The sequence below is a fragment of the Microcaecilia unicolor genome, chromosome 5, assembly GCF_901765095.1.
Source record: "Microcaecilia unicolor chromosome 5, aMicUni1.1, whole genome shotgun sequence".
NCBI lineage: Eukaryota > Metazoa > Chordata > Amphibia > Gymnophiona > Siphonopidae > Microcaecilia > Microcaecilia unicolor.
The window spans coordinates 13,542,696-13,567,037 of NC_044035.1; the positions used below are offsets into that span (position 1 = coordinate 13,542,696).

Here is a 24,342-nt window from a genome sequence, read left to right on the forward strand (position 1 = left end):
GATTCTGGAAAGCATTTCACTTTGTTGGGCCCCTTAAACTGTGTTCCAAAATTAAAGATTCTGATAACTGAATTGCCTAGCAACAACAATTTTCCGGTTTGAGCTTCTTTGCTTTGGGAGTGTCTTTCCTCTTAAGCTACCTTCATTGGTTCTGGTTCTACCTCAGTTCTTTTTTCTTGATCATCACAATGCTCTAATGCCGTGAAAGAATTATGTAAGGGCAACAATTGCGATAGATGCTTCTGTGTCACATGTCATAATCTGCCTGATCTACTGTAACCCATTTATTCCTAGGTTGTTTTATTCTTTCAGGCAGTGGTGGTACATTGGTATGATTCTGTGTAGTGATGGAAGCTGCTTTATTTATTTATTTGTTTGTTACATTTATACCCCACATTTTCCCACCTATTTGCAGGCTCAATGTGGCTTACAAAGTATCGTAAAGGCATTTGCCATTACGGTTGATAACTAATAACGACTAATAGGAGCAAGTTCTTACTCTACTATTTTGATAACTGCAGTGTTATAGAGGAAAAGACTTCAGACTCTCGGTCACAGCTGATAGTACTTAGAACTAAATAGCTGAACGCTCGGGCTCTGCGTGTCTGGAAATCAGTTCATGCTGGCGAGAATCCTCATTAGTCAAAACAAAACCTCTTACGCACCGGCTATACAATTCTATATATATGCACGTTGTGCGACGACACTAAAAGTACTTAGCTGTGGTTTTGTGCTGGGGCAGATATACTTGTCCGCGCCCGACGGCGAGCCCCCGCTTCGCTCTTTGCTTCTTAAGGAGCCGGACCAAACATCCCTTCTCAGCACCTTCCAAAGCCACCAGCTTTCTCCGCAAAACCACAGCTAAGTACTTTTAGTGTTGTCGCACAACGTGCATATATATAGAATTGTATAGCCGGTGCGTAAGAGGTTTTTTTTTGACTAATGAGGATTCTCGCCAGCGTGAACTGATTTCCAGACACGCACAGCCGAGCGTTCAGCTATTTAGTTCTATCAGCTGTGACCGAGAGTCTGAAGTCTTTTCCTCTATAACACTGCAGTTATCAAAATAGTAGAGTAAGAATTTGCTCCTATTAGTTGTTATATGGTAGCAATACTACAAGAGCAAGTACCAAGGAAATTGGTTGATAACTACTAGAAGATTGTGTTGTGGTCACATGAGGTAGAAGTATACAAGGCGTCATGGGGTCGAGGGGGAAGAGGAAGTAAATTGTCCAATATGATCTTTGATTATCTTGTGTTGCTGGGTCTGGGGATTTAGGTTGGATCGGTGGGATAGGCTTTTTTGAAGAGGTGGGTTTTCAATGATTTCCTGAAGTTTAGGTGGTCATGTATTGTTTTCACTACGAACGGGAGTCCATTCCATAGTTGTGCACTTATGTAGGAGAAGCTAGATGAGTGAGTTGTTTTGTATTTTAGCCCTTTACAGTTTGGGTAATGTAGGTTTAGGTATGATCGTGCTGATCCGAGTCTGTTTCTAGTTGGTAGATCAACGAGGTCCGTCATGTATCCTGGGACTATGCCGTGAATGATTTTGTGGACAACAGTGCAGATTTTGAAGATGATCCGTTCTTTAATCGCATCCAGTTCCTCCTTAAGGTGTCCTTTTACCAAGGTGCGCTAACAGATTTAGGGGGAGATTCTATATGTGGCGCCTAAAAAATCAGCGCTGAAATCAGTGCCAATTAAGTATGTTCTATAATCGGCGCCTAGATTTAGTTAATATATCAGCACCTGAATCTAGGCGCATCCATTTACACCAACGAAAACCTGGCGTAAATCCCTGCATGTAGATTTAGGTGTACTGGGCCATATTCTATAACTATGTACATAAATTTCAGAATGCCCATGAAACAACCATTTCCCCATTTTGCCTGCGCACATTAGAAGTTCAGCACACTTCGTTACAGACTACGCTTCGCGAATTGTGCGCATAAATTCTAATCAATGCCAATTAGTGCTCATTATTGCTTGTTAAGTGCTGTCATCAGCTCTCATTAGCTTGTTAAGTTTTATGCACATTGTTATAGAATCGGTGCGGATCCCTAGGTGCGCTATTTAGAATCCGGGGGTAAGTGCATGTTAACAATTAGTGAGCGCTAAATGATTACCCAACTTGCAAAGGACTCAAATACAAAACAACCTATGCATCAAGTTTCTCCTACATAAGCGAACAAATATGGAACGCACTCCCAAAAGCAGTGAAAACAATTCACGACCACTTAAACTTCAGAAAATCGCTAAAAACCCAACCTCTTCAAAAGGGCCTACCCTGGGACCGATCCAAGATGGTGATGCTGTAGGAAGCGTCAACAGACATTTTTTTGAGGCTGGTCGAATTTCGCTGAAGCGAGTGTCTTCCCCCGTCTGAGCGATGGGGAAAAGACGGGGTAAAGTTCGGGAGACTCCCCTTGTCCCGGGCGGAATGCCCCAACTCAAACAGACGACTTTGGAGCGCTTCAGAGCAGTGCCCGATCCTGTGATGGTTTCTACTCCTTCTGCTCGAGTCAGCGATTCGTTGCTGAGCAGCAGCAGAGACGGGGCTTCCCTAAGCCCCGCCGAACGTGCGGCGCCCCCTCAACTCGGAAGGGAAGCTCTCCCGTTGAGCCCTGACCTCGTAGACCGAAGTGGAGTACAGAGTGAGCAGGGAGGGAGTCCACGGGGGAGAAGAACTGGAGCTGACAGCCAAGGACCTTCGGAAGCATTAACATCTTACCCAGTTTTGTCTAAAACTGTGAGTATCCTGGAGCAGGCAGTGAAGCCCCTCAACTGGATGTTTTATTGGGAGAGATAGAAAAACCTGCCGTAGTGACCTTAGAGTCACTATGGGATTTAACTTTCACCACTCGAAATGCTTTACAAACTTTAATATTTCAAAATACAGAAACAATTAAAGCACTATCTGAGACTGCATTGAACCAACTACAAACTAATGTTTCTCAAGCCTTTGAAGTCAATAAATTATCTGAAAGCACTGAAAAATTGGAACTTTTTGAACAGGCTTCAATTAAGGAAAGAAACTTTATTTATAGACGTTTGGAATATCTGGAAAATCAATCCAAAAGACTGTCTCTTCGTTTTTTAAATTTTCCTAGATCACCGTTGATTTCTCCAGTCCAAATGCTTAAAAAATATTTAGTTGAGATACTAGGGATGCAGGAGACATCATTGCCCCCTATTACTAGATCTTTTTATCTTCAATTAGAAGCTAAATCATCTGAATATGAACCTTTACAGGGGGCAATGAATTTAACTGCATTCCTGGAAACATCTCTTGAAATAATTACACAGAGAACCACCATGCTTGCAACGTTTGCGTTAGAAATGGATAGAGATGCAGTACTCAAACTATCGTTAAGACATTTAGATTCTGAGTTTTTGGGTTCAAAGATAAGAGTATTTCTGGATCTATCCAGGGAAACGCAGAAGAGATGTAAGAGGTTCCTACTGCTGCGGTCTAGAACAGTAGCAGTGGGAGCGGAATTTCTTCTGCGATTTTCCTTTATTTGTAGAGCTAAATTTCAATCAAAATTGTATCCATTCTGTGACCCAAAGCAGTTAGAAGAATTTCTAATTAGCAAAGAAGAGGTTAATGTGCAAGTCTAACCCCATATGTACCACTGTATGGCAGGCTAGAGTTAACCTCCTGGGAATGACACTTCTTTAATTATAGTATTATAGATAATAACTGTTTAAATAAACAGTAATATTTTTCTTTCATTTTCCTTTTTCTTGGATCATTTATTCTTTGTAATATTGTGGTCGATAGTAAGAAGAACTTAGATATTTGACGTTATCATATATATGAAGAAATTTTTCCTTTTGTGTATTAACACTCATAAAAATTTGTTATGTTTGCTAAAAATTATAAATAAAGAATTTTAAAAAAAAGGGCTTACCCTACTGAACCAACGTAAATCCCCACATCCGGCCACACAACTATACCAAAGAACGAACTGACAATAAACAACCCCCCCTCCATTTGACCCTACTGGAGCCGGGAAAACAACTACCTTATTCGAACGCAACATAAACTTGTATCTGCTCTCTACCGGATTGGCAAACGCCTTTACGGTATTGTGTAAGCCACATTGAGCCTGCAAATAGGTGGGAAAATGTAGGGTACAAATGCAACAAATAAATAAGATACCCATAGGAATATAATGGGTGTCTTATCATTTAGCGCATTTTAGTAAAAGGACCCTTAAGTGGGCTGAGCTCCTCTTTTATACTATCAAGCTGATGACAGATAGAGCAAGACCTAAGCTTCCAGATGGTGTGCCTTTGAATTAAAGCACCACAGTTATTACACTGAATAAAAGTCATCTTGATTGGTTGAAATGGGTACGAACAGGTGTACTAGAGTTAATAATCTGCAAGATTACCTGTATGTGACTGAGGAAGTTGTCTATATATAAGTAGCATACCCAGGGGTGGGTCGGGAAAGTAGGTGGGGCTATAAGTCTCATAGTGATTCAGCCAGGTCACTACTAAAAATGTTCTCTAGGAGGGGCAAGCAATGAGACAAGTTGAAACAAAATCAAGTTCTGCTAGAATCTCCTTCCCAATAAATACTGCAGTTTCTTTACTGTAATCTCTAAGCACAAATTAAACCAGCTGTAAGACTAAAGCTACTCTCTTACCTAGGACTGGCAATGGAAAATCAACCTTGCAGAGCTTTTCCACAGTTCAGTAGCCAAGTTAGGGAACTTCAGCAAGAGTTAGTAATGTGAAAGACCACAGACAGTTTTGTAGGCCACATCCTCATAGAAACTGTAAGGAATTCTTTTTCATGGGGTTCATTTTTCACAGGCAGTGAGCAACGAGGTGGGTGGCATAACCTAGAAAAGCATCAAATAAGCATGCAGGAGACCCTGAGAGGTAGGATGTGTGGGTAACCCTAGCAAGCTGAAATACAGGATTGTCAGAGGTATGGAAACTGGAAAGATGGGATCGGTCTGAAGGGCTTTTTACCTGTTAGACCTTGAGCAAATTAAATAGGCACAAAGAAAGATGCCAGGCTGCTTAGGAGAAGAAAACTAGAATGAAAGGGGAAGGTGTCTTTGAAGAACGCTGCATTCACCTATAACCTACATTACTGATACTGCACTGGCAAGAGGCCATCGTTTACAGGAACAAATTGTATGACCTGTATATAATAAATGTAAACCACTTTGGTTGTAACCACAGAAAGGCGGTATATCAAGTCCTTGACCCTTTAACTCTCTGGTCATTAACGCTCATATTGACCTGATATATCAAAGGCACTTGGACATCTGTCAGCATGGGTCAGCCCAAGCAAACGGCATTGCATGCAGGGACCTTACCTGGCACAGCCTGGCATTCCTGATGGCGTTGGTCCCACTGGCAATTCAAGTTCAGAGAGCAGCTCTTGCAGCTGGTCAGTTTATTACAAATCTGTTCATTTCTCACATGGCACTTGGTGTAGTTTCTGACTGACTGGAGGAGAAAAAAATAAAACAGAAGAAAGGAAGTTGCAATGACACGAAGTGCTTCCTTAAAATTACACAGTAGAGCTTTGATCTGATGTATTAAAATACAATACAATATAGGGCTTATATTCCGCATCTTACCAAAAAGAGGTTTAGTGCAGATCACAACAACAGGTCGGCTGGTAGGGAAACAATGTTCTCCATGTAAGAACTGGGCAAAACTCATACCCACCTTTCTTGCATCAAGATTTTTCCCCCTTACCGAGGGGCCCTTTTACTAAGCCACATAAGTGTCTATGCCAGGGGCGTAGCCAGACTTCAGCGGGAGGGGGGTCCAGAGCCGAGGTGAGGGTCTGGACCCGGCGCCGTCAACCCCCCCCTCCGCCACTGACGACACCAACAACTTTGACAACTCCCCCTGCCGACGACCCTCTCAACCCCCCCTCCCACCGCCAACCCGCCGTCGCCGTCTTCTACCTTTGCTGGCGGGGGACCCCAACCCCCGCCAGCCGAAGTCTTCTTTCTTCGTTTTGTTTCCGAGTCTGACGTCAGACTCGCAGAAACTGAACGAAGCCTTGCGGGCATCGTTCTGTTTCTGTGAGTCTGACGTCCTGCACGTTGTACATGCAGGACATGAGACTCAGAAACATATAGAGAGAGATACTGATACTGTAACCTTCCTAGATTGGTCAGATATTGTGGGCTATAAATGTTTTAAATAACTAAATACATTTATATATGAGATTAATGGACTACTACTTCTATTTATTTTTTTTTTTTGAGTACGGGGTTTATGTGGACATCCCTGTTTCTTCCGGGTACTGTTTTGTCTGTAGGGAATTTGTTCTTTTTGTTTTTTTTCTTTTTGGAGTTGACGTTTTTGAGCACCTGGCCTCCCTTTTGAGGTTTCTCTGGTGATCCCTACTTTTCCTGGCTACCTCCAAAATGAAAGAAGAAGAGGAGTAGCCTAGTGGTTAGGGTGGTGGACTTTGGTCCTAGGGAACTCAGTTCAATTCCCACTTCAGGCACAGGCAGCTCCTTGTGACTCTGGGCAAGTCACTTAACCCTCTATTGCACCATGTAAACCGCATTGAGCCTGCCATGAGTGGGAAAGCGCAGGGTACAAATGTAACAAAAATAAAATAGATACTATTGGAGATTCTACATGGAATGTTGCTACTATTGGAGATTCTACATGGAATGTTGCTATTCCATTAGCAACATTCCATGTAGAAGGCTGCGCAGGCTTCTGTTTCTGTGAGTCTGACGTCCTGCACATATGTGCAGGACGTCAGACTCACAGAAGCAGAAGCCTGCGCGGCCACATTGGTGATCTGCAAGGGCTGACTTCTAGGGGAATAGCAACATTCCATGTAGAATCTCAAATAGTAGCAACAGTGGAGGAGTGGCCTAGTGGTTAGGGTGGTGCACTCTGGTCCCGAGGAACTGAGTTTGATTCCCACTACAGGCACAGCTCCTTGTGACTCTGGGCAAGTCACTTAACCCTCCATTGCCCCATGTAAGCCGCATCGAGCCTGCCATGAGTGGGAAAGCGCGGGGTACAAATGTAATAAAAAAAAAACACGCTAAAATTGAGGCCTCACGACTTAACTGATGGCACTGATGCACGTCAGTTTGTAAAATGGGACAGATACATGTGGAAGTTGTGAATTCACCATGCCCGTGTGTAAGGTCCAAGACCTCCATGTGGATGCTGCCCAGTTCATGCCGTTCATTTTTCAATGTGTATGGGGGCTTTTTACCAAGCCGTGCTAGCATTTGAGGTCACGGTAAAAATCAGCTGGCGATAAACGCTGAGACACCCCCCCCCCCCCCCCCCCCCCCGGAGCTGATTTTTTTACCATGAGCAAAAACGCTAGTGCGGCTTTGTAAAAGGCCCCCTTTATTTCTAAAATGGCCGCACAAGTTTCACACGCCAGTGAATACACATATACTCCTACGGGTATTTTAGAAAAAGATCTACATTAGGCAGACAACATTAACTCAACTGCTTTTCCTTTCCTTCCTCCTTCTGAAAATCTTACTACTCACTCTGCCTTCTCCTTTGATCTCACTATTTTTTTTTCCTTTGGAGCAACTCCTCAGCTAGCTGATACAGCTGCTCGTGAAGCACAATAAATCACAAAAATGAACAGGAGAACTAATATAAATACCCTGGAGGAAAGACATGAAATACTCCAATAATATCCCACAGGAAAATGAATGATAGATATGTCTATATTTCTATTGTAAAACAACGAAGCAAACTTGAATATAGTGTGTTCATAAAAATGGAACGACCACACAAACTTAAACAGTATCTTTTCACGACTCCATATCAAGGGGTCCTATCACCGAAGAGTGGCCTGCGCTGGTGTAGATGCGTGCATTGGACACGCGCAGGTCCATTTTTCAGCGCACCTGCAAAAAAGGTTTGTTTGGTTTTTTTTAGCCGAAAATAGACGTGTAACTAAATAAAAATTGGCGCGCCTCCATTTTGTGCCTGAGACCTTACCACCGCCACCCACTGACCTAGCGGTAAAGTCTCACGTATTAACTGGGTGGTAATCGTCAGCACATGTACAATGCTGATTACCACCCGGTTAGCGCCGCGTGCCAGAAATTTTCCGGGGTGCATAGTGAGCACGCGTACAAAATCAAATCATCGCCCGGGCCATGTGGTAGCCAGGCGGTAGTTCACAATTGACGCACTTAGGGTGCGCGTACGCACCTACACGGCTTAGTAAAAGGGACCCCAAGTTTGTAATCTAACCTCATCTAATCTATCACCTATTAGCTGCCAAATCCTAAGAAGGTCCAAGGTGGTGGTCAAAACTTTAAAAAGTAGAAAATAAAAGTAAATCATACAGTTTAAACAAAAATTACAGCTAAACATTCATTAAACAGAAGTTCCAAGTAAATATTCATTAAATAAAAAGGTCTTGAGGTTTTTCCAAATCAAAGAGTATGAATTTTCAGTTTTAATTCAATCGTCGGACAATACCAATGAAAGGTAACCTGGAAAGAGTATAAACAAATATACTGTCTCTTACATAAGTACATAAGTAATGCCATAATGGGAAAAGACCAAGGGTCCATCGAGCCCAGCATCCTGTCCCCGACAGCGGCCAATCCAGGCCAAGGGCACCTGACAAGCTTCCCAAACGTACAAACATTCTATACAATCAAGCCATTGTGACATCACTAATGAGGTTGGCTCTTATTGGTGGAATGAGCCACTATGACATCACAATAGGTTAAATCACTGCTCTATGTAATAAAAGTGAGCCAAGTAGAGGACATGCCACACTGGGAAAAGACCAAGGGTCCATCGAGCCCAGCATCCTGTCCATGACAGCGGCCAATCCAGGCCAAGGGCACCTGACAAGCTTCCCAAACGTACAAACATTCTATACAATCAAGCCATTGTGACATCACTAATGAGGTTGGCTCTTATTGGTGGAATGAGCCACTATGACATCACAATAGGTTAAATCACTGCTCTATGTAATAAAAGTGAGCCAAGTAGAGGACATAAGTAATGCCACACTGGGAAAAGACCAAGGGTCCATCGAGCCCAGCATCCTGTCCATGACAGCGGCCAATCCAGGCCAAGGGCACCTGACAAGCTTCCCAAACGTACAAACATTCTATACAATCAAGCCATTGTGACATCACTAATGAGGTTGGCTCTTATTGGTGGAATGAGCCACTATGACATCACAATAGGTTAAATCACTGCTCTATGTAATAAAAGTGAGCCAAGTAGAGGACATAAGTACATAAGTAATGCCACACTGGGAAAAGACCAAGGGTCCATCGAGCCCAGCATCCTGTCCACGACAGCGGCCAATCCAGGCCAAGGGCACCTGGCGAGCTTCCCAAACGTACAAACATTCTATACAATCAAGCCATTGTGACATCACTAATGAGGTTGGCTCTTATTGGTGGAATGAGCCACTATGACATCACAATAGGTTAAATCACTGCTCTATGTAATAAAAGTGAGCCAAGTAGAGGACATAAGTAATGCCACACTGGGAAAAGACCAAGGGTCCATCGAGCCCAGCATCCTGTCCACGACAGCGGCCAATCCAGGCCAAGGGCACCTGGCAAGCTTCCCAAACGTACAAACATTCCATACATGTTATTCCTGGAATTGTGGATTTTTCCCAAGTCCATTTAGTAGTGGTTTATGGACTTGTCCTTTAGGAAACCATCTAACCCCTTTTTAAACTCTGCTAAGCTAACCGCCTTCACCACGTTCTCCGGCAACGAATTCCAGAGTTTAATTACGCATTGGGTGAAGACAAATTTTCTCCGGTTTGTTTTCAATTTACTACACTGTAGTTTCATCGTATGCCCCCTAGTCCTAGTATTTTTGGAAAGCGTGAACAGACGCTTCACATCCACCTGTTCCACTCCACTCATTATTTTATATACCTCTATCATGTCTCCCCTCTTTGACACTAGACTTTGAGCCGGAGGATAAAGAAGAAAATTACTATCCTTAAATCTGAATGTTAACTTAGAAAGAGAGTGAAAAAGTAAATCATGCACATAAACAGGAGTCTGACCATAAAAAGATTTAAAAACTAGGCAAGAAATCTTGTAAATAATCCTAGCATTCAAATGTAACCGGTACAAATCAATTATCATGCTTTTTGCCTCAAAAGATCATTTCAGCAGCAGTACTCTGCAATAGTTTTAAACTATCAAGTTTAGGGTCACCAAGAGAAAGGCCCGGGGCAGGGCTGCAGCTGCCCCCCCCCCCTACTTGAGCCACAGCTGCCCCCCCTTACTGTCCTGTGTCTGCTCCTCCTCAGTCTGTCACTCTCCTGTTCCTGTGTGCCAGGACCCGGGTTATCGAGTTAACGCAATCACCCGGGTCCCGACAGAAGAGAGACAGACCGAGGGAGCAGAACCTTCTACCTGTCTTCGGAAGCCTTGCTGGTGCCGAGCCCCCCTTGCAGGCTGGACCCAGGAAATCTTGCCCCCCCCTGCCCAACCCCCCTTCGCAGGCCTAATTAAGTTGCTTCTGTGGAAGTCCAACATAAACCAAATTACTCCTACTACTACTTATCATTTCTATAGTGCTACTAGTAGACATGAAGAGACAGTCCCTACTCGACAGAGCTTACAATCTAACTAGGACAGACAAACAGGACAAATAAAGGATAAGGGAATTACTAAGGTGGGAATGATAAAATAAGGGTACTGAACAAGTGAGTAAGGGTTAGGAGTTAAAAAGCAGCATCAAAAAGGTGGGCTTTTAACCTAGATTTGAAGACGGCCAGAGATGGAGCTTGACGTACCGGCTCAGGAAGTCTATTCCAGGCATATGGTGCAGCAAAATAAAAGGAACGGAGTCTGGAGTTGGCAGTGGAGGAGAAGGGTGCAGATAAGAGAGATTTACCCAGTAAATTACAGTAATCCAGCTGAGAAAGTATAAAAGATTGAACCAGAAGAGCAAAATGCTTAATATGAAAAGAGCAACTGATTAATCTCAATTGTTTCAATTTAAACAATTTCCAACCTTACGCAAGTGTTTACAAATCGTGTCTATGCTTTAAAAAATATCAATAAAGTAATAAACTTATCTTCATGTAGCACAGTGGCATGGATGATAAACAGTACAACATCGACTTGTACAGGGGCATCAACACCTCTTTTCAGCAGAAGAAAGGAGGTGTTGATGCCCCTGTATAAGTCGTTGGTGAGGCCCCACCTGGAGCATTGTGTTCAGTTTTGGAGGCCGTATCTTGTTAAGAATGTAAAAAGAATTGAAGCGGTGCAAAGAAAAGCTACGAGGATGGTATGTGATTTGTGTTACAAGACGTATGAGGAGAGACTTGCTGACCTGAACATGTATACCCTGGATGAAAGGAGGAACAGGGGTGATATGATACAGACGTTCAAATATTTGAAAGGTATTAATCTGCAAACGAACCTTTTTCGGAGATGGGAAGGCAGTAGAACGAGAGGACCTGAAATGAGATTGAAGGGGAGCAGACTCAGGAAAGATGTCAGGAAGTATTTTTTCACGGAGAGGGTGGTGGATGCTTGGAATGCCCTCCCGCGGGAGGTGGTGGAGATGAAAACGGTAACGGAATTCAAACATGCGTGGGATAAACATAAAGGAATCCTGTGCAGAAGGAAGGGATCCTCAGGAGCTTAGCCTAGAATGGGTGGCAGAGCTGGTGATTGGGAGGCGGGGCTAGTGCAGGGCAGACTTATACGGTCTGTGCTGGGGCTGGTGGTTGGGAGGCGGGACTAGTGCTGGGCAGACTTATACTGTCTGTGCCGGGGCTGGTGGTTGGGCGGCAGGGATAGTGCTGGGCAGACTTATACGGTCTGTGCCAGAGCCGGTGGTGGGAGGCAGGGATAGTGCTGGGCAGACTTATAGGGTCTGTGCCAGAGCTGGTGGTTGTGAGGCGGGGTTGGTGGTTGGGAGGCGGGGATAGGGCTGGACAGACTTATACGGTCTGTGCCCTGAAGAGGACAGTACAAATAAAAAAGTAGCACATATGAATTTATCTTCTTGGGCAGACTGGATGGACCGTGCAGGTCTTTTTCTGCCGTCATCTACTATGTTACAATACAGTCTGCTATCCATAACAGCAAAAGTACTTAAATTGGAGAAAAACCTGATAAACTCCATAGCATACAAGACAGAGATTCAAAGGCAGAAAAGTGATATGCTGTCGATTTACTTGCACAGGTGCCGGAATTGGGGAGGGGGGAATTCTATAAGGAGCTCCCTAGTTTAATGCAAGAATGCGCATATATGCAGGTATTCTATAAGGATGTACCAAAATGAGATAGAAAAACAACAAAGCAGATCAGGAGAAGATAAACATAAATTTATTAAATGAAAACCAAATATTCAAATCAGCCCGACACAGGCCGTGTTTCGCCCAGCAGGGCTGCGTCAGGGGCTACACAGTAATCCTTTATTGTCAAGGTTTAGTAGGTAAGTGAATTGATGAAAAACAAACGTACAGCTTCTAAAATATATGGTAAAAAAAACAGCACAACCAAATAATCATAAAAGGTGGTGACCTGAGACCCGTCAAATGCCCTAAATGACCAGATGACCACTGAAGGGAATCGGGGATGACATCCCCTTACTCCTCCAGTGGTCACCAACCCCCTCCCACCCTCAAAAAAAAAAACTTTTTAAATATTTTTTTCCAGCGTCTATGCCAGCCTCAAATGTCATACCCAGCTCCAATACAGCAGTATGCAGGTCCCTGGAGCAGTTTTAGTGGGTGCAGTGCACGTCAGGCAGGCGGACCCAGGCCCATCCCCCCACTACCTGTTACACTTGTGGTGTAAATGTGAGCCCTTCAAAACCCACCACAAACCCACTGTACCCACAACTCCAGGCTCCGCCCTTTCTGCCTCGCCTCACCCCATGCTTGGAATAAACTCCCTGAGCCCATACGCTAGGCCCCCTCCCTGCCCATCTTTAAACCCTTGCTCAAAGCCCACCTCTCCAATGTCGCCTTTGGCTTCTAACTACTATACCTCTATTCAGAAATATAGACTGCCCCCAACTTGACATTTCGTCCTTTAGATTGTGAGCAGGGACTGTCCTTCGTTGTTAAACTGTACAGCGCTGCGTAACCCTAGTAGCGCTCTAGAAATGTTAAGTATAGTTAGTAGTAGGTGCCCCCCTTCACCCATAAGGGCTATGGTAGTGGTGTACAGTTGTGGGGAGTGCGTTTGGGGGGGGGGTTGGGGGGCTCAGCACACAAGGTAAGGGAGCTATGTACCTGGGAGCTTATTCTGAAGTCCACTGCAGTGCCCCCTAGGGTGCCCGGTTGGTGTCCTGGCATGTCAGGGGGGACCACTGCACTACGAATGCTAGCTCCTCCCACGTCCAAAGGGCTTGGATTTGGTCGTTTCTGAGATGGGCGTCCTTGGTTTCCATTATTGCCGAAAATCGGGGACGACCATCTCTAGGGTCGACCTAAATTTCGAGATTTGGGCGTCCCTGACCATATTATCGAAACGAACGCCCATCTTGTTTCGATAATACAGGTTTCCCCGCCCCTTCACCGGGACATCCTGCGAGGGCGTCCTCAGGCAAACTTGGGCGACTCTTTCGACTATGCCCCTCCATGTCTTTTTGTAGTAGGTGCTATATCAAATTTAATAAACTTGAACTTATGACTGACCGGAGTTTGAACAGGATATTATAAAGTACTACGGTAGGGAGAAAAAAAAACCAAGAAGTTGCACATGAAACTCATGGCATCCTAGCCTGAACACAGGCTGGTTCTGAGAAAACTGGACTGGGTTAAAAAGAAAGTACGAATACATTTTTAGCCCTATTAAAAAAAAAAAAAAAAGAAGCATGTTCGTGGCACATGAAAGCGATGCATGTCTCGTCACAGCCACAGCAACTCCTGAGAAACGAAGTGCAGCTGGATACTGAATCAATGCAGTTACTCTTAACGAGTTCTCAGTCCCACTAAGGACCAGTTCCAGGAGCTATGAAGAAAAGTAACTGGTCTTCAGGGGCTCCTTTGCTGCTCTTGCTGGACCAATGGGCCTGACGCATGGTAGTAAACAGAATTTCCCAGCAGATCATGCCGAATACCATCGTTCCTCTGAATCGCTTCTCCATCCGTAGTGGCACCGAACAGTGCAGTGGTGACCTAAAGGCAGGTCTGGGGAGGAAAGACCACATGGTGCAGTGTACACCTAGCAGAGGCAGACGAATTTTAAATCAACAACAGGGTCTTTAGATTAAGCCAATGAGGAAAGGCTAAAGCGACTAGGGCTCTTCAGCTTGGAGAAAAGGCGGCTGAGGGGAGATACGATAGAGGTCTATAAAATAATGAGTGGAGTTGAACGGGTAGATGTGAAGCGTCTGTTCACGCTTTCCAAAAATACTAGGACTAGGGGGCATGCGATGAAGCTACAATGTAGTAAATTTAAAACGAATCGGAGAAAAAGTTTCTTCACTCAACGTGTAATTAAACTCTGGAATTCGTTGCCAGAGAATGTGGTAAAGGCGGTTAGCTTAGCGGAGTTTAAAAAAAGGTTTGGACGGCTTCCGAAAGGAAAAGTCCGTAGACCTTTATTAAATGAACTTGGGGAAAATCCACTACTTCTGGGATAAGCAGAATAAAACGTTTCGTACATTTTTGGGATCTTGCCGGGTATTTGTGACCAGGATTGGCCACTGTTGGAAACAGGATGTTGGGCTCGATGGACCTTTGGTCTTTCCCAGTATGGCAATACTTATGTACTTATGAAATCACTCAATGGCCTGATTAATTACCCCACTCCTCCCCTCCTTATTTTAACTGCAGCACGGTGTTGAAGTGTACAGAGGAACAGCAGCTGAACTATTTCACAGATGGGCTCTGGTTTATTTTCCCCCCATCATAAGCCCTCCTCCCACTCTAATTTAACATATATGAGCTGCAGGTTAACCCCTGGATTCTAGATACGGCACCTTAATTTCCGAGTTGAATTCGAGGCGTATTCTATAACACTGCATATAACTTAATTGGTTAACTATCTAATCAGTGCTGTTAATTGGATGTTAACAATTATCAGCACTAATTGGCACTGAGATTTACATGCACAACTCACTAAGGGGCCCTTTTACAAAGGCACGCCAAAAAGCGTCCTGCAGTAGTGTGGGCGCGTGTATTGGACTCGCGCTGGACCATTTCTCCACTACGTCTGGGAAAAAAGGAGGGAGGGGTTTGAGCTGGGAAATGGCCGTGCGGCAAAATTAAAACCAGCGAGCGTCTTTTTACGGACTGAGCCCTTAATGCCACCCTTTGACTTAGAAAGCGCCAACTGCTGACTACTGCTGGGAACGCCCCCGTGGTAGAAAATAGAAAATTATTTTCTACCACGGGTTTTCGGCACGCGCCAAGCTTGGAATTATCACCAGGTGCATGTGCTAGATGGGCAGTAATGCCAATTTGACGTGCGCTGCACGCATGCAGGCCCTTACACATCTTTGTAAAAGGACCCCTAAGTGAATTCTGTAACGTGGAGCACCTAAATTCTAAGTCGCATAGGTGAAAGGGGGCGTGGTCATGGGTAGGGCATGGGCATTTGTACAATCTATGCGCATTATTAGATAATACACCCACTCTGTGCGTAATTTAGGTGTCGGGATTTACAACACTGAAAACATGGCCTAAATGGACACATCTGTGAAAGGCTGGACACATGGGTGGAGCTTGGGTGGGACATGGGTGGAGCTTATGTGGGATATGGGCGGAGCTTCCATACACACATTAAAGAATACTGTAAGCCGTGCGTTTAGCTTTCCACATTTACATGTGCCACTTTACACCAGCTATGGACCTAAGTAGGCATGTGTACATTTTATTTATTTATTTTATTTGCTGCAATTGTATCCCACATTTTCCCACCTATTTGCAGGCTCAATGTGGCTTACATTGTTCCGTCATGGCGATCGCCATTCCAGAGTGAGAGATACAAGTGGTATTACATAAAGATCATGAGTGACATAGTAGATTAATCAAACAAGTATAAAGAGATCACAATTCGGGATAAGAGAAAGTAGTATTGCATTATGGGTCGTTGCGGTATGCCTTGCTGAAGAGACAGATCTTCAGTGATTTCTGAAAGTTGGTTAGGTCATGCATTTTTTTCACGTCAAGTGGTAGTGCATTCCATAGCTGCGTGCTTATGTAGGAAAAGCTGGATGCATGTGTTAATTTATGCAGACTTTGAACGCAATACGTTCTTTGAGTGGAAGCCAGTGTAGTTTTTCTCTTAGAGGTATGTACTTAGAGGTATTTTGGTGTACCAACGCTGGTTTGTGCTAGTATTGTACAACCTTGGGCACTTAGATGCCATTATAGAATTGGTATTACCAACATTGCATCAGGGGCATCCAAATGTGTGCGCCAATCTACATAAGTGTTGCCATTACTGGGACACCCTGAAGGTCTATCAAGCCCAGTATCCAGAAACAGCTGCTGACCGGTTAAATCGCTTGTTCTGGGCTATCTACTCATTTTCAGCCGCATTTAACCAGTTATAACCACTGAAAATGAGTGGTTAGCGCTTAAGTGAAAACCGGCTATTTGGGAGGCGGAGTCAGCACTTGCCCAGTTAAGTGCCAATATTCAGTAATTAACTGGCCAGTATAGCCCCATAAATGAGATCATATAAAACACGGTCCTATCTTTATGCGGCAACCCATGGTTAAGTTCTGAATATCGAATTAACCAGTTATGTATTAGCCTGGCGTTGAACAAACCAGACATTCAATGCGAAAGCCCAGACACTTCCTGGCATTGAATATTTCGGAATAACAGCAGCAGTCAGCAAAACGCTCACCACTGCTGATTGAATATTGATCCCCCTTGTCTTTTATTACAGAGGCTTCCAACAAGTATACTGCAAGGGTAACCAAGATGTACCATGAAAATATGGCCACCTGCAAAGGTGCTCATTCTTTCCTCTTGCCCCCTGTGTACTGGCCTTGTTGTGGCAGGGGAAGTCCAAAATCAGTGCTCCGTACTAACTGGGGCCCTCAATTCTGTAAAGTCTACTACTACTACTACTAATAGCATTTATATAGCGCTACCAGACGCACGCAGCGCTGAACACCTGACATAGAGAGACAGTCCCTGCTCAAAGAGCTTACAATCTAGATAAAACAGACAGACAAGACATTAGGGGCAAGGGAATTACAGGGTAAAGAGGAACAGGGTGGAGGAGGGCAAATGAGTCTACGTCTAAATTCGGAAGGGTGAAGGGTCAAGCTAGTCTCACGCGACCACAGAGCCCTGTTTCATTCCAACCACAGAAGAAGCTGGCAGAGGAGGCAGTAACAGCAGAGAAGAAGTGACGCGGAACTGATTCCTCTTGTGGACCTGAAACCATTCAGTGGGCTGAAAGAAAGACGGCAACATCAGGGCTGTGGGGAAGCAAGAGAAGATGGTGTTGATGCCAGAGGATGCTGTGGGGGAAGGTGGTGCTGATGCCCTGCGGTGGGTGTGGAGGAAAAGGAAGGAAGGTGGTGATGTCGGATGGGAGGGAAGAAAAGACAGAGGGTCCAAGGTGAACACATTAGTTGATTTGCCGTGGAATAAACAAGGCTAGGAAACACTGTCGTTATACAGCAGTATCACTCCTTACAGGTACAACTCACCTCAAAGTCCATGCGACACAACATCACTAAAGACCGAAACTACAAAACGCTTCCGCTGAACGAATCTTTTATGTGGACCTATCGCATGAACCTATCCCACCACAAACATCTCCTTGTATTTGTTTACCCCGGAGCCAGTAAACACCTCTCCGGCGCTATGTAAGCCACACTGAGCCTGCAAATAGGTGGGGAAATGTGGGATACAAAGGTAACAAATAAATAAAATAAAATAAATAATTAAAATGTGCTGAACAGGTGGTGAGATACACCAGGGTCAGCGGAAAATATGAGCTACAGGTGTGCGTGCACAGACGTTCTTGTCTTGCTCCTGAATGTCAGGTCATGCATATGTACAGATTTGCCTGAAAAAACCCATGATGAGTTTTAAATTGCAAATAAGCACCATCTGCTCTCTGCCAGTGTCCTCCCCTAATACCCCTTGTTAACATCTCTGTATTACAATGTCAAAATCCATGAAGCCTACAGGCTGTGGGTGTTGAATGAATTCTTTATGAGAGCAACTAATGGCTTTCGCTGTAGTCTGGAGCATGACTAATGCAGGCCCTGCATATTAAAAACATTTATTTTATTAAGGGCAATGCTAATCTTTCTCATGTACATCTACTTCTGCATCCCAGAAAGCAATAAATGTGTAACCAGGATAAACACATCCAGTGTGAGATGATCTGTCTGCTCAGAACCACAGGGCAATCTCAGTAGCAAACTCTGCCACGCGCCGACAGCATGGGAGAAAGGGAGTTATTTTCATGGGGAATGCTAAAGCTAATGTAACTCTTAAACAAAATACTGCCCCTACCCGCTTTTTAGACACTCCTAGTAAGTGTACCACAGCCTCTCATTAAAGGGAGGACAATAAAGATTTTATTTATTTTGTAGCATTTGTATCCCACCTTTTCCCACCTATTTGCAGGCTCAATGTGGCTTACATAGTACCATGAGGTGTTAGCCACCTCCGGTGATGAAACCAATACAGAGTGATGTTGTCATATTATAGAATCAAGAGAAGAAGAGTTATATAATGTTCATTGCAAGTTTTGGTTTCGTTGTGTCGCTGATTGGGAGCCTGGCTGCCGTGTTTTGGGCAGTCTGGAGTTTCTTTAAGGTTTGTTCTTTGCATCCCGCATATATTCCATTGCAGTAGTCTAAGTGACTTAGTACCATTGATTGTATCAAGTAGCTAAATTACTACAGTTAAAGATGAAATATACATCAGAACCATAGAAGAAAATCTATCTTCCCTATGGGCCTAGGTGTGCCCCTCCCACACACACACACGCTTCCAAATATTTCTGCATCAGAACTGAAGTAGATGAAAAGTATGTGACATAAATTATCTGCAGAGATTTAATTATGGAATCTCTGCATGTAACTTCCTTCTCCAGACCTAATCCTGCCTACCTTCTTACATAGTTATTTATTTATTTATTTATTAGGATTTATTTACCGTCTTTTTGAAGGCATTCACTCAAGGTGGTATGTTGTTAAACACACCCTGGGGAAAGGGGAGAAACAGGGGGACAATAATCAAACCTAGATCAAAGGCAGATCAATTGAGCAAAGAACTGGGCATCGTAAGTGTTGGGACTGTATAAAGCTAATAAAATGAGTTGTTGGCCTTGCAGATTTAATTGAAGTAGTAGGTAACGACCCGCCAGGTCACTAAACACCGAAGTGGACTAAATTGGGGATTTGCAAAATAGGATGGCCACTCCTCCATGCTGCACCCCAGAGGACAAACAAAACATCTCCCCCACTCATGAATGCTTAAGTGTAAGATGTTCCGCATCTATAAGCTTCATCTCCAGCAAGCAGGCCACATCTGCACCCAAGCGATTCAGCCGAATCAAAGTCTTAGTTTATTTACTTGGGTGCGTGATGTTGCCCACATTCTAGAAGATGAATTTCACCACCTGTGACAGGTTAGGACCAACACACGAATGAAAAAGACTAACTCAGATTTCCAAGAATAAGAGTTCCCAGAGCCCAGCATTCCTGGGAACTCCACCCAGATCACATACTGTTCACGAGCAGGGATCCTAACCACATTCCCAGACCTGGCATCCCAATGTCCCAATAGCGCAAAAACATAAACAACAACAAACAGACTGATGAAGGCACAGAACTGTGGTAACCTATAGAAAAAAATGGCATAAGTACATAAGTAGTGCCATACTGGGAAAGACCAAAGGTCCATCTAGCCCAGCATCCTGTCACCGACAGTGGCCAATCCAGGTCAAGGGCACCTGGCACGCTCCCCAAACGTAAAAACATTCCAGACAAGTTATACCTAAAAATGCGGAATTTTTCCAAGTCCATTTAATAGCGGTCTATGGACTTGTCCTTTAGGAATCTATCTAACCCCTTTTTAAACTCCGTCAAGCTAACCGCCCGTACCACGTTCTCTGGCAACGAATTCCAGAGTCTAATTACACGTTGGGTGAAGAAAAATTTTCTCCGATTCGTTTTAAATTTACCACACTGTAGCTTCAACTCATGCCCTCTAGTCCTAGTATTTTTGGATAGCGTGAACAGTCGCTTCACATCCACCCGATCCATTCCACTCATTATTTTATACACTTCTATCATATCTCCCCTCAGCCGTCTCTTCTCCAAGCTGAAAAGCCCTAGCCTTCTCAGCCTCTCTTCATAGGAAAGTCGTCCCATCCCCACTATCATTTTCGTCGCCCTTCGCTGTACCTTTTCCAATTCTACTATATCTTTTTTGAGATACGGAGACCAGTACTGAACACAATACTCCAGGTGCGGTCGCACCATGGAGCGATACAACGGCATTATAACATCCGCACACCTGGACTCCATACCCTTCCTAATAACACCCAACATTCTATTCGCTTTCCTAGCCGCAGCAGCACACTGAGCAGAAGGTTTCAGCGTATCATCGACGACGACACCCAGATCCCTTTCTTGATCCGTAACTCCTAACGCGGAACCTTGCAAGACGTAGCTATAATTCGGGTTCCTCTTACCCACATGCATCACTTTGCACTTGTCAACATTGAACTTCATCTGCCACTTGCACGCCCATTCTCCCAGTCTCGCAAGGTCCTCCTGTAATCGTTCACATTCCTCCTGCGACTTGACGACCCTGAATAATTTTGTGTCATCGGCGAATTTAATTACCTCACTAGTTATTCCCATCTCTAGGTCATTTATAAATACATTAAAAAGCAACGGACCCAGCACAGACCCCTGCGGGACCCCACTAACTACCCTCCTCCACTGAGAATACTGGCCACGCAATCCTACTCTCTGCTTCCTATCTTTCAACCAGTTCTTAATCCATAATAATACCCTACCTCCGATTCCATGGCTCTGCAATTTCTTCAGGAGTCTTTCGTGCGGCACTTTGTCAAACGCCTTCTGAAAATCCAGATATACAATATCAACCGGCTCCCCATTGTCCACATGTTTGCTTACCCCCTCAAAAAAATGCATTAGATTGGTGAGGCAAGACTTCCCTTCACTAAATCCGTGCTGACTTTGTCTCATCAGTCCATGTTTTTGTATATGCTCTGCAATTTTATTCTTAATAATAGCCTCCACCATCTTGCCCGGCACCGACGTCAGACTCACCGGTCTATAATTTCCCGGATCTCCTCTGGAACCCTTCTTAAAAATCGGAGTAACATTGGCTACCCTCCAGTCTTCCGGTACTACACTCGATTTTAGATTGTAAGCTCTTTGAGCAGGGACTGTCTTTCTTCTATGTTTGTGCAGCGCTGCGTATGCCTTGTAGCGCTATAGAAATGCTAAATAGTAGTAGTAGTAGTAATCCCCGTTTTATCAGATTTCTATGGATGCTTTGCTGGGCTGTTTTTATCCCCCCCCCCCCCCCCCAATTCTATAAAAGTTGCTAAAAAAACTGTGCGTGCAAATTTGGGCGTGCAATTGAATAACAAACCAATTAGTGCTGATAATTGAATGCTAACAATTAATTATCAGTGCTAACTGGCATTAATTTTTACATGCGTAAATTTAGGTAGCTCGATCCGCACGACCCAAAAAGGGTACGCAAACATGGGAGGGTCATGGGCGGATCAGGAGTGTTCCTTTAATATACTTGCATTGTTACAGAATAAAGGGGCTATATGCCTAATTTAGACACAGGGATTTACACCAAGGTTTCATTGGTGTAAATGATCATGCCTAAATGTGCTAAGTACTGTTCTATAAGTGACACCTAACTTTAAGCGCAGTTTATAGAATAGCGTTAACTGATTTTTTTTTTTTTTTTGTCACCAATTTGTTAGGCGTGATTTATAGAATTTAGTCCTTACTATCATTTATTTATTTATTTGTTTGTTGCATTTGTATCCCACATTTTCCCACCTATTTGCAGGCTCAATGTGGCTTACGTAGTACCGTGAGGCGATCGCCTTTCCAGTATGACAAATACAGAGTGATATTATGGTATAATAAGGTGCATGTGTGACAGACACACAAGGGAATAGAAAGGAGGAAGCGTTACGTTATGTCCAGTTCAAGTATTGGGATTTAATTTTCTATTTCCAACTTCTAAGTATTGCATTATGATGACATTTGGTAATTTTACTCTTGTTAATGCTGTTAATACAACGTAAGTTGTTTACGTTAAGTTATATGTGCTGTACACTGCTTTAGATGAATCACTTCATAAAGACGGTTAATAAATCCAAATAAATAGTCTTGCAAGTGTTATCCCCACCATTTTCTTACCTTAAGCAATTCCTTAGCTTCACTTCCAATGCAAGAAGAGAGGCTGAGAGGAAAAGTTACTTTTCGGGGGGGGGGGGGGGGGGGGGGGGGGGGGAGGGGCACTGCTCCCTCTAAGCTCAATGTCGCCTTCAGCACCTAACCACTACACCTCTATTCAGGAAATCTTGACTGCCCCAACTTGACATTTCGTCCTTTAGATTATAAGCTCCTTCGAGCAGGGACTGTCCTTCTTTGTTAAACTGTACAGCGCTGCGTAACCCTAGTAGCACTCTAGAAATGTTAAGCAGTAGTAGTAGAAAGCTGAGTAGGAATCCTCCAAATGCACTGTTGCAAGTGGGTGGTGGTGCTACAATCGAGGAGGTTAGATTGAGAACAGGAGATGGTACGAGGCTATCAAGCCCAATTATATGGGTTGAAGCCAGTAGGCGTAGCTTGCTGGCAGTAGCTGGAGTCACAAGTACACCCAAAACATTAGCAAACGCTATTGAAAGCAATAGTAAACGATTATTAGAAATAATGCGTGGTCCATCTGCAAAAAGTCAAAAGCTGTTCTAGTTGGATAGGCAATGCCTTAAAAGCTGGAGGACAAAAGATTTTTATTTTTACTTACAGCTTTTTAATTTATTTGCAAGCATCCCATATGTAGATATAAATATCATTAAATCAAAACTGAATATCAATAAAACAGCTTCAAAAGTCCACCGCCCACAGAATACGCCTTAACCACCTATGTGTGAACTGCAACTGCTACAGTCAGGTAGGCCAAGCTCCATTTGAACTCTTTGTATTTTTGATCGGAGTAATTGCTAGAGACTACACTGGTAACTTTGAGGAACCAGGAAAAAATTTACAGGCTAGTTTTGTGTTGCCTTTTTCTCCTACTGAGGCAGTGGGCAAAAGAAATTGATTAATTCTGAGAAATCATATGAAGGGTTAAGTCTGTTTAAAAATCTGGGGTTTAAAAGCTTGGTGATTTGAATTCCAACTTTTTACCTTGCAACTAAAGTGAAGGAATGCCAGATGGTTCAGATTATTAGAATCTAGCTCTACTGAGCTAAAGGTTAGAAAGGTCAGTGAGAAATGAAACTCTGTCCCTTGTGAATGATGAAGGCTAGCTCAACATCTGTATACTATTAGGCATACTGAATAGTTTTTGCAAGCAGGCATGAGCCAGACATATGACATATTGTAGTTTAAGAATAGGCTGAAATACTATTTAGAAGTGCTTAATATGTAGATATTCCTGATGTCTAGATTTGTTTTATAGGGAATGTGATTATGCTTATTTTAGAATATGTATTCTGTGTAGTTAATATGTAGGAAACCTTTTTAAATTCTGTATCATTCTTTGTCTGACGTTCTAAGTAAGATTAGACTGCAGTGAAGAGGCCAACATGTGTTTTAAGTTATTCTGCAGTTCTGGCTGGTTCAATGTATAAGCTGATAGGTGAAAAAGGTAAGGACTAGTCAGCTCTCTTCTCCTTGATTAATTATAGGTAAAATGTAGAAATGGTCTTGAAAGTAATAACTGATATGTATGCCATTAAGTAAGACTGGCCCTTGACCCCTTTAATGAATGCCAGAGTTTAGTTAGCAGTTAGTATTAGGAATATGAGAAATCAATCATAATAACATGTAGGAGTTCTGGAGCCCAAATGTCTAGCTTGAGGGGCCCCCAGGTCATAGGTCAGTTTAGGATGTCTGGAACCTATGTAACTGATATTTGTATAGAGATGATTGGTTGTGGCAAGGTAATCAATCTATTCCTTAACCAATTGGAGAGTAAGGGGGCTAGGCTAGGCTAGATAGAACTGTATTTAAGTGGGAGCAGAAGCAGCTTACGTCAGAAAGAAGGACAGAAGGAACAGACAGAAGAAGGAGAAGACAGCAGAAGAAGAGAAGCAGCTGAGACAGAAGCCACAAAGACACAGAGAGCTGAGGAAGAGAAGAAGAGACTTAATGCTGATG

General features: G+C 43.6%; 1 protein-coding gene across 1 annotated transcript in view; it reads right to left on the reverse strand.

The window, feature by feature from the left end:
• Positions 1-24,342, reverse strand: part of ATRNL1 (attractin like 1) — a 1,590,902-nt gene that overhangs the window by 1,048,602 nt on the left and 517,958 nt on the right. Inside the window, 1 exon segment of the mRNA XM_030202658.1 lies at positions 5,346-5,478. Coding sequence (XP_030058518.1) covers positions 5,346-5,478 — 133 coding nt within the window.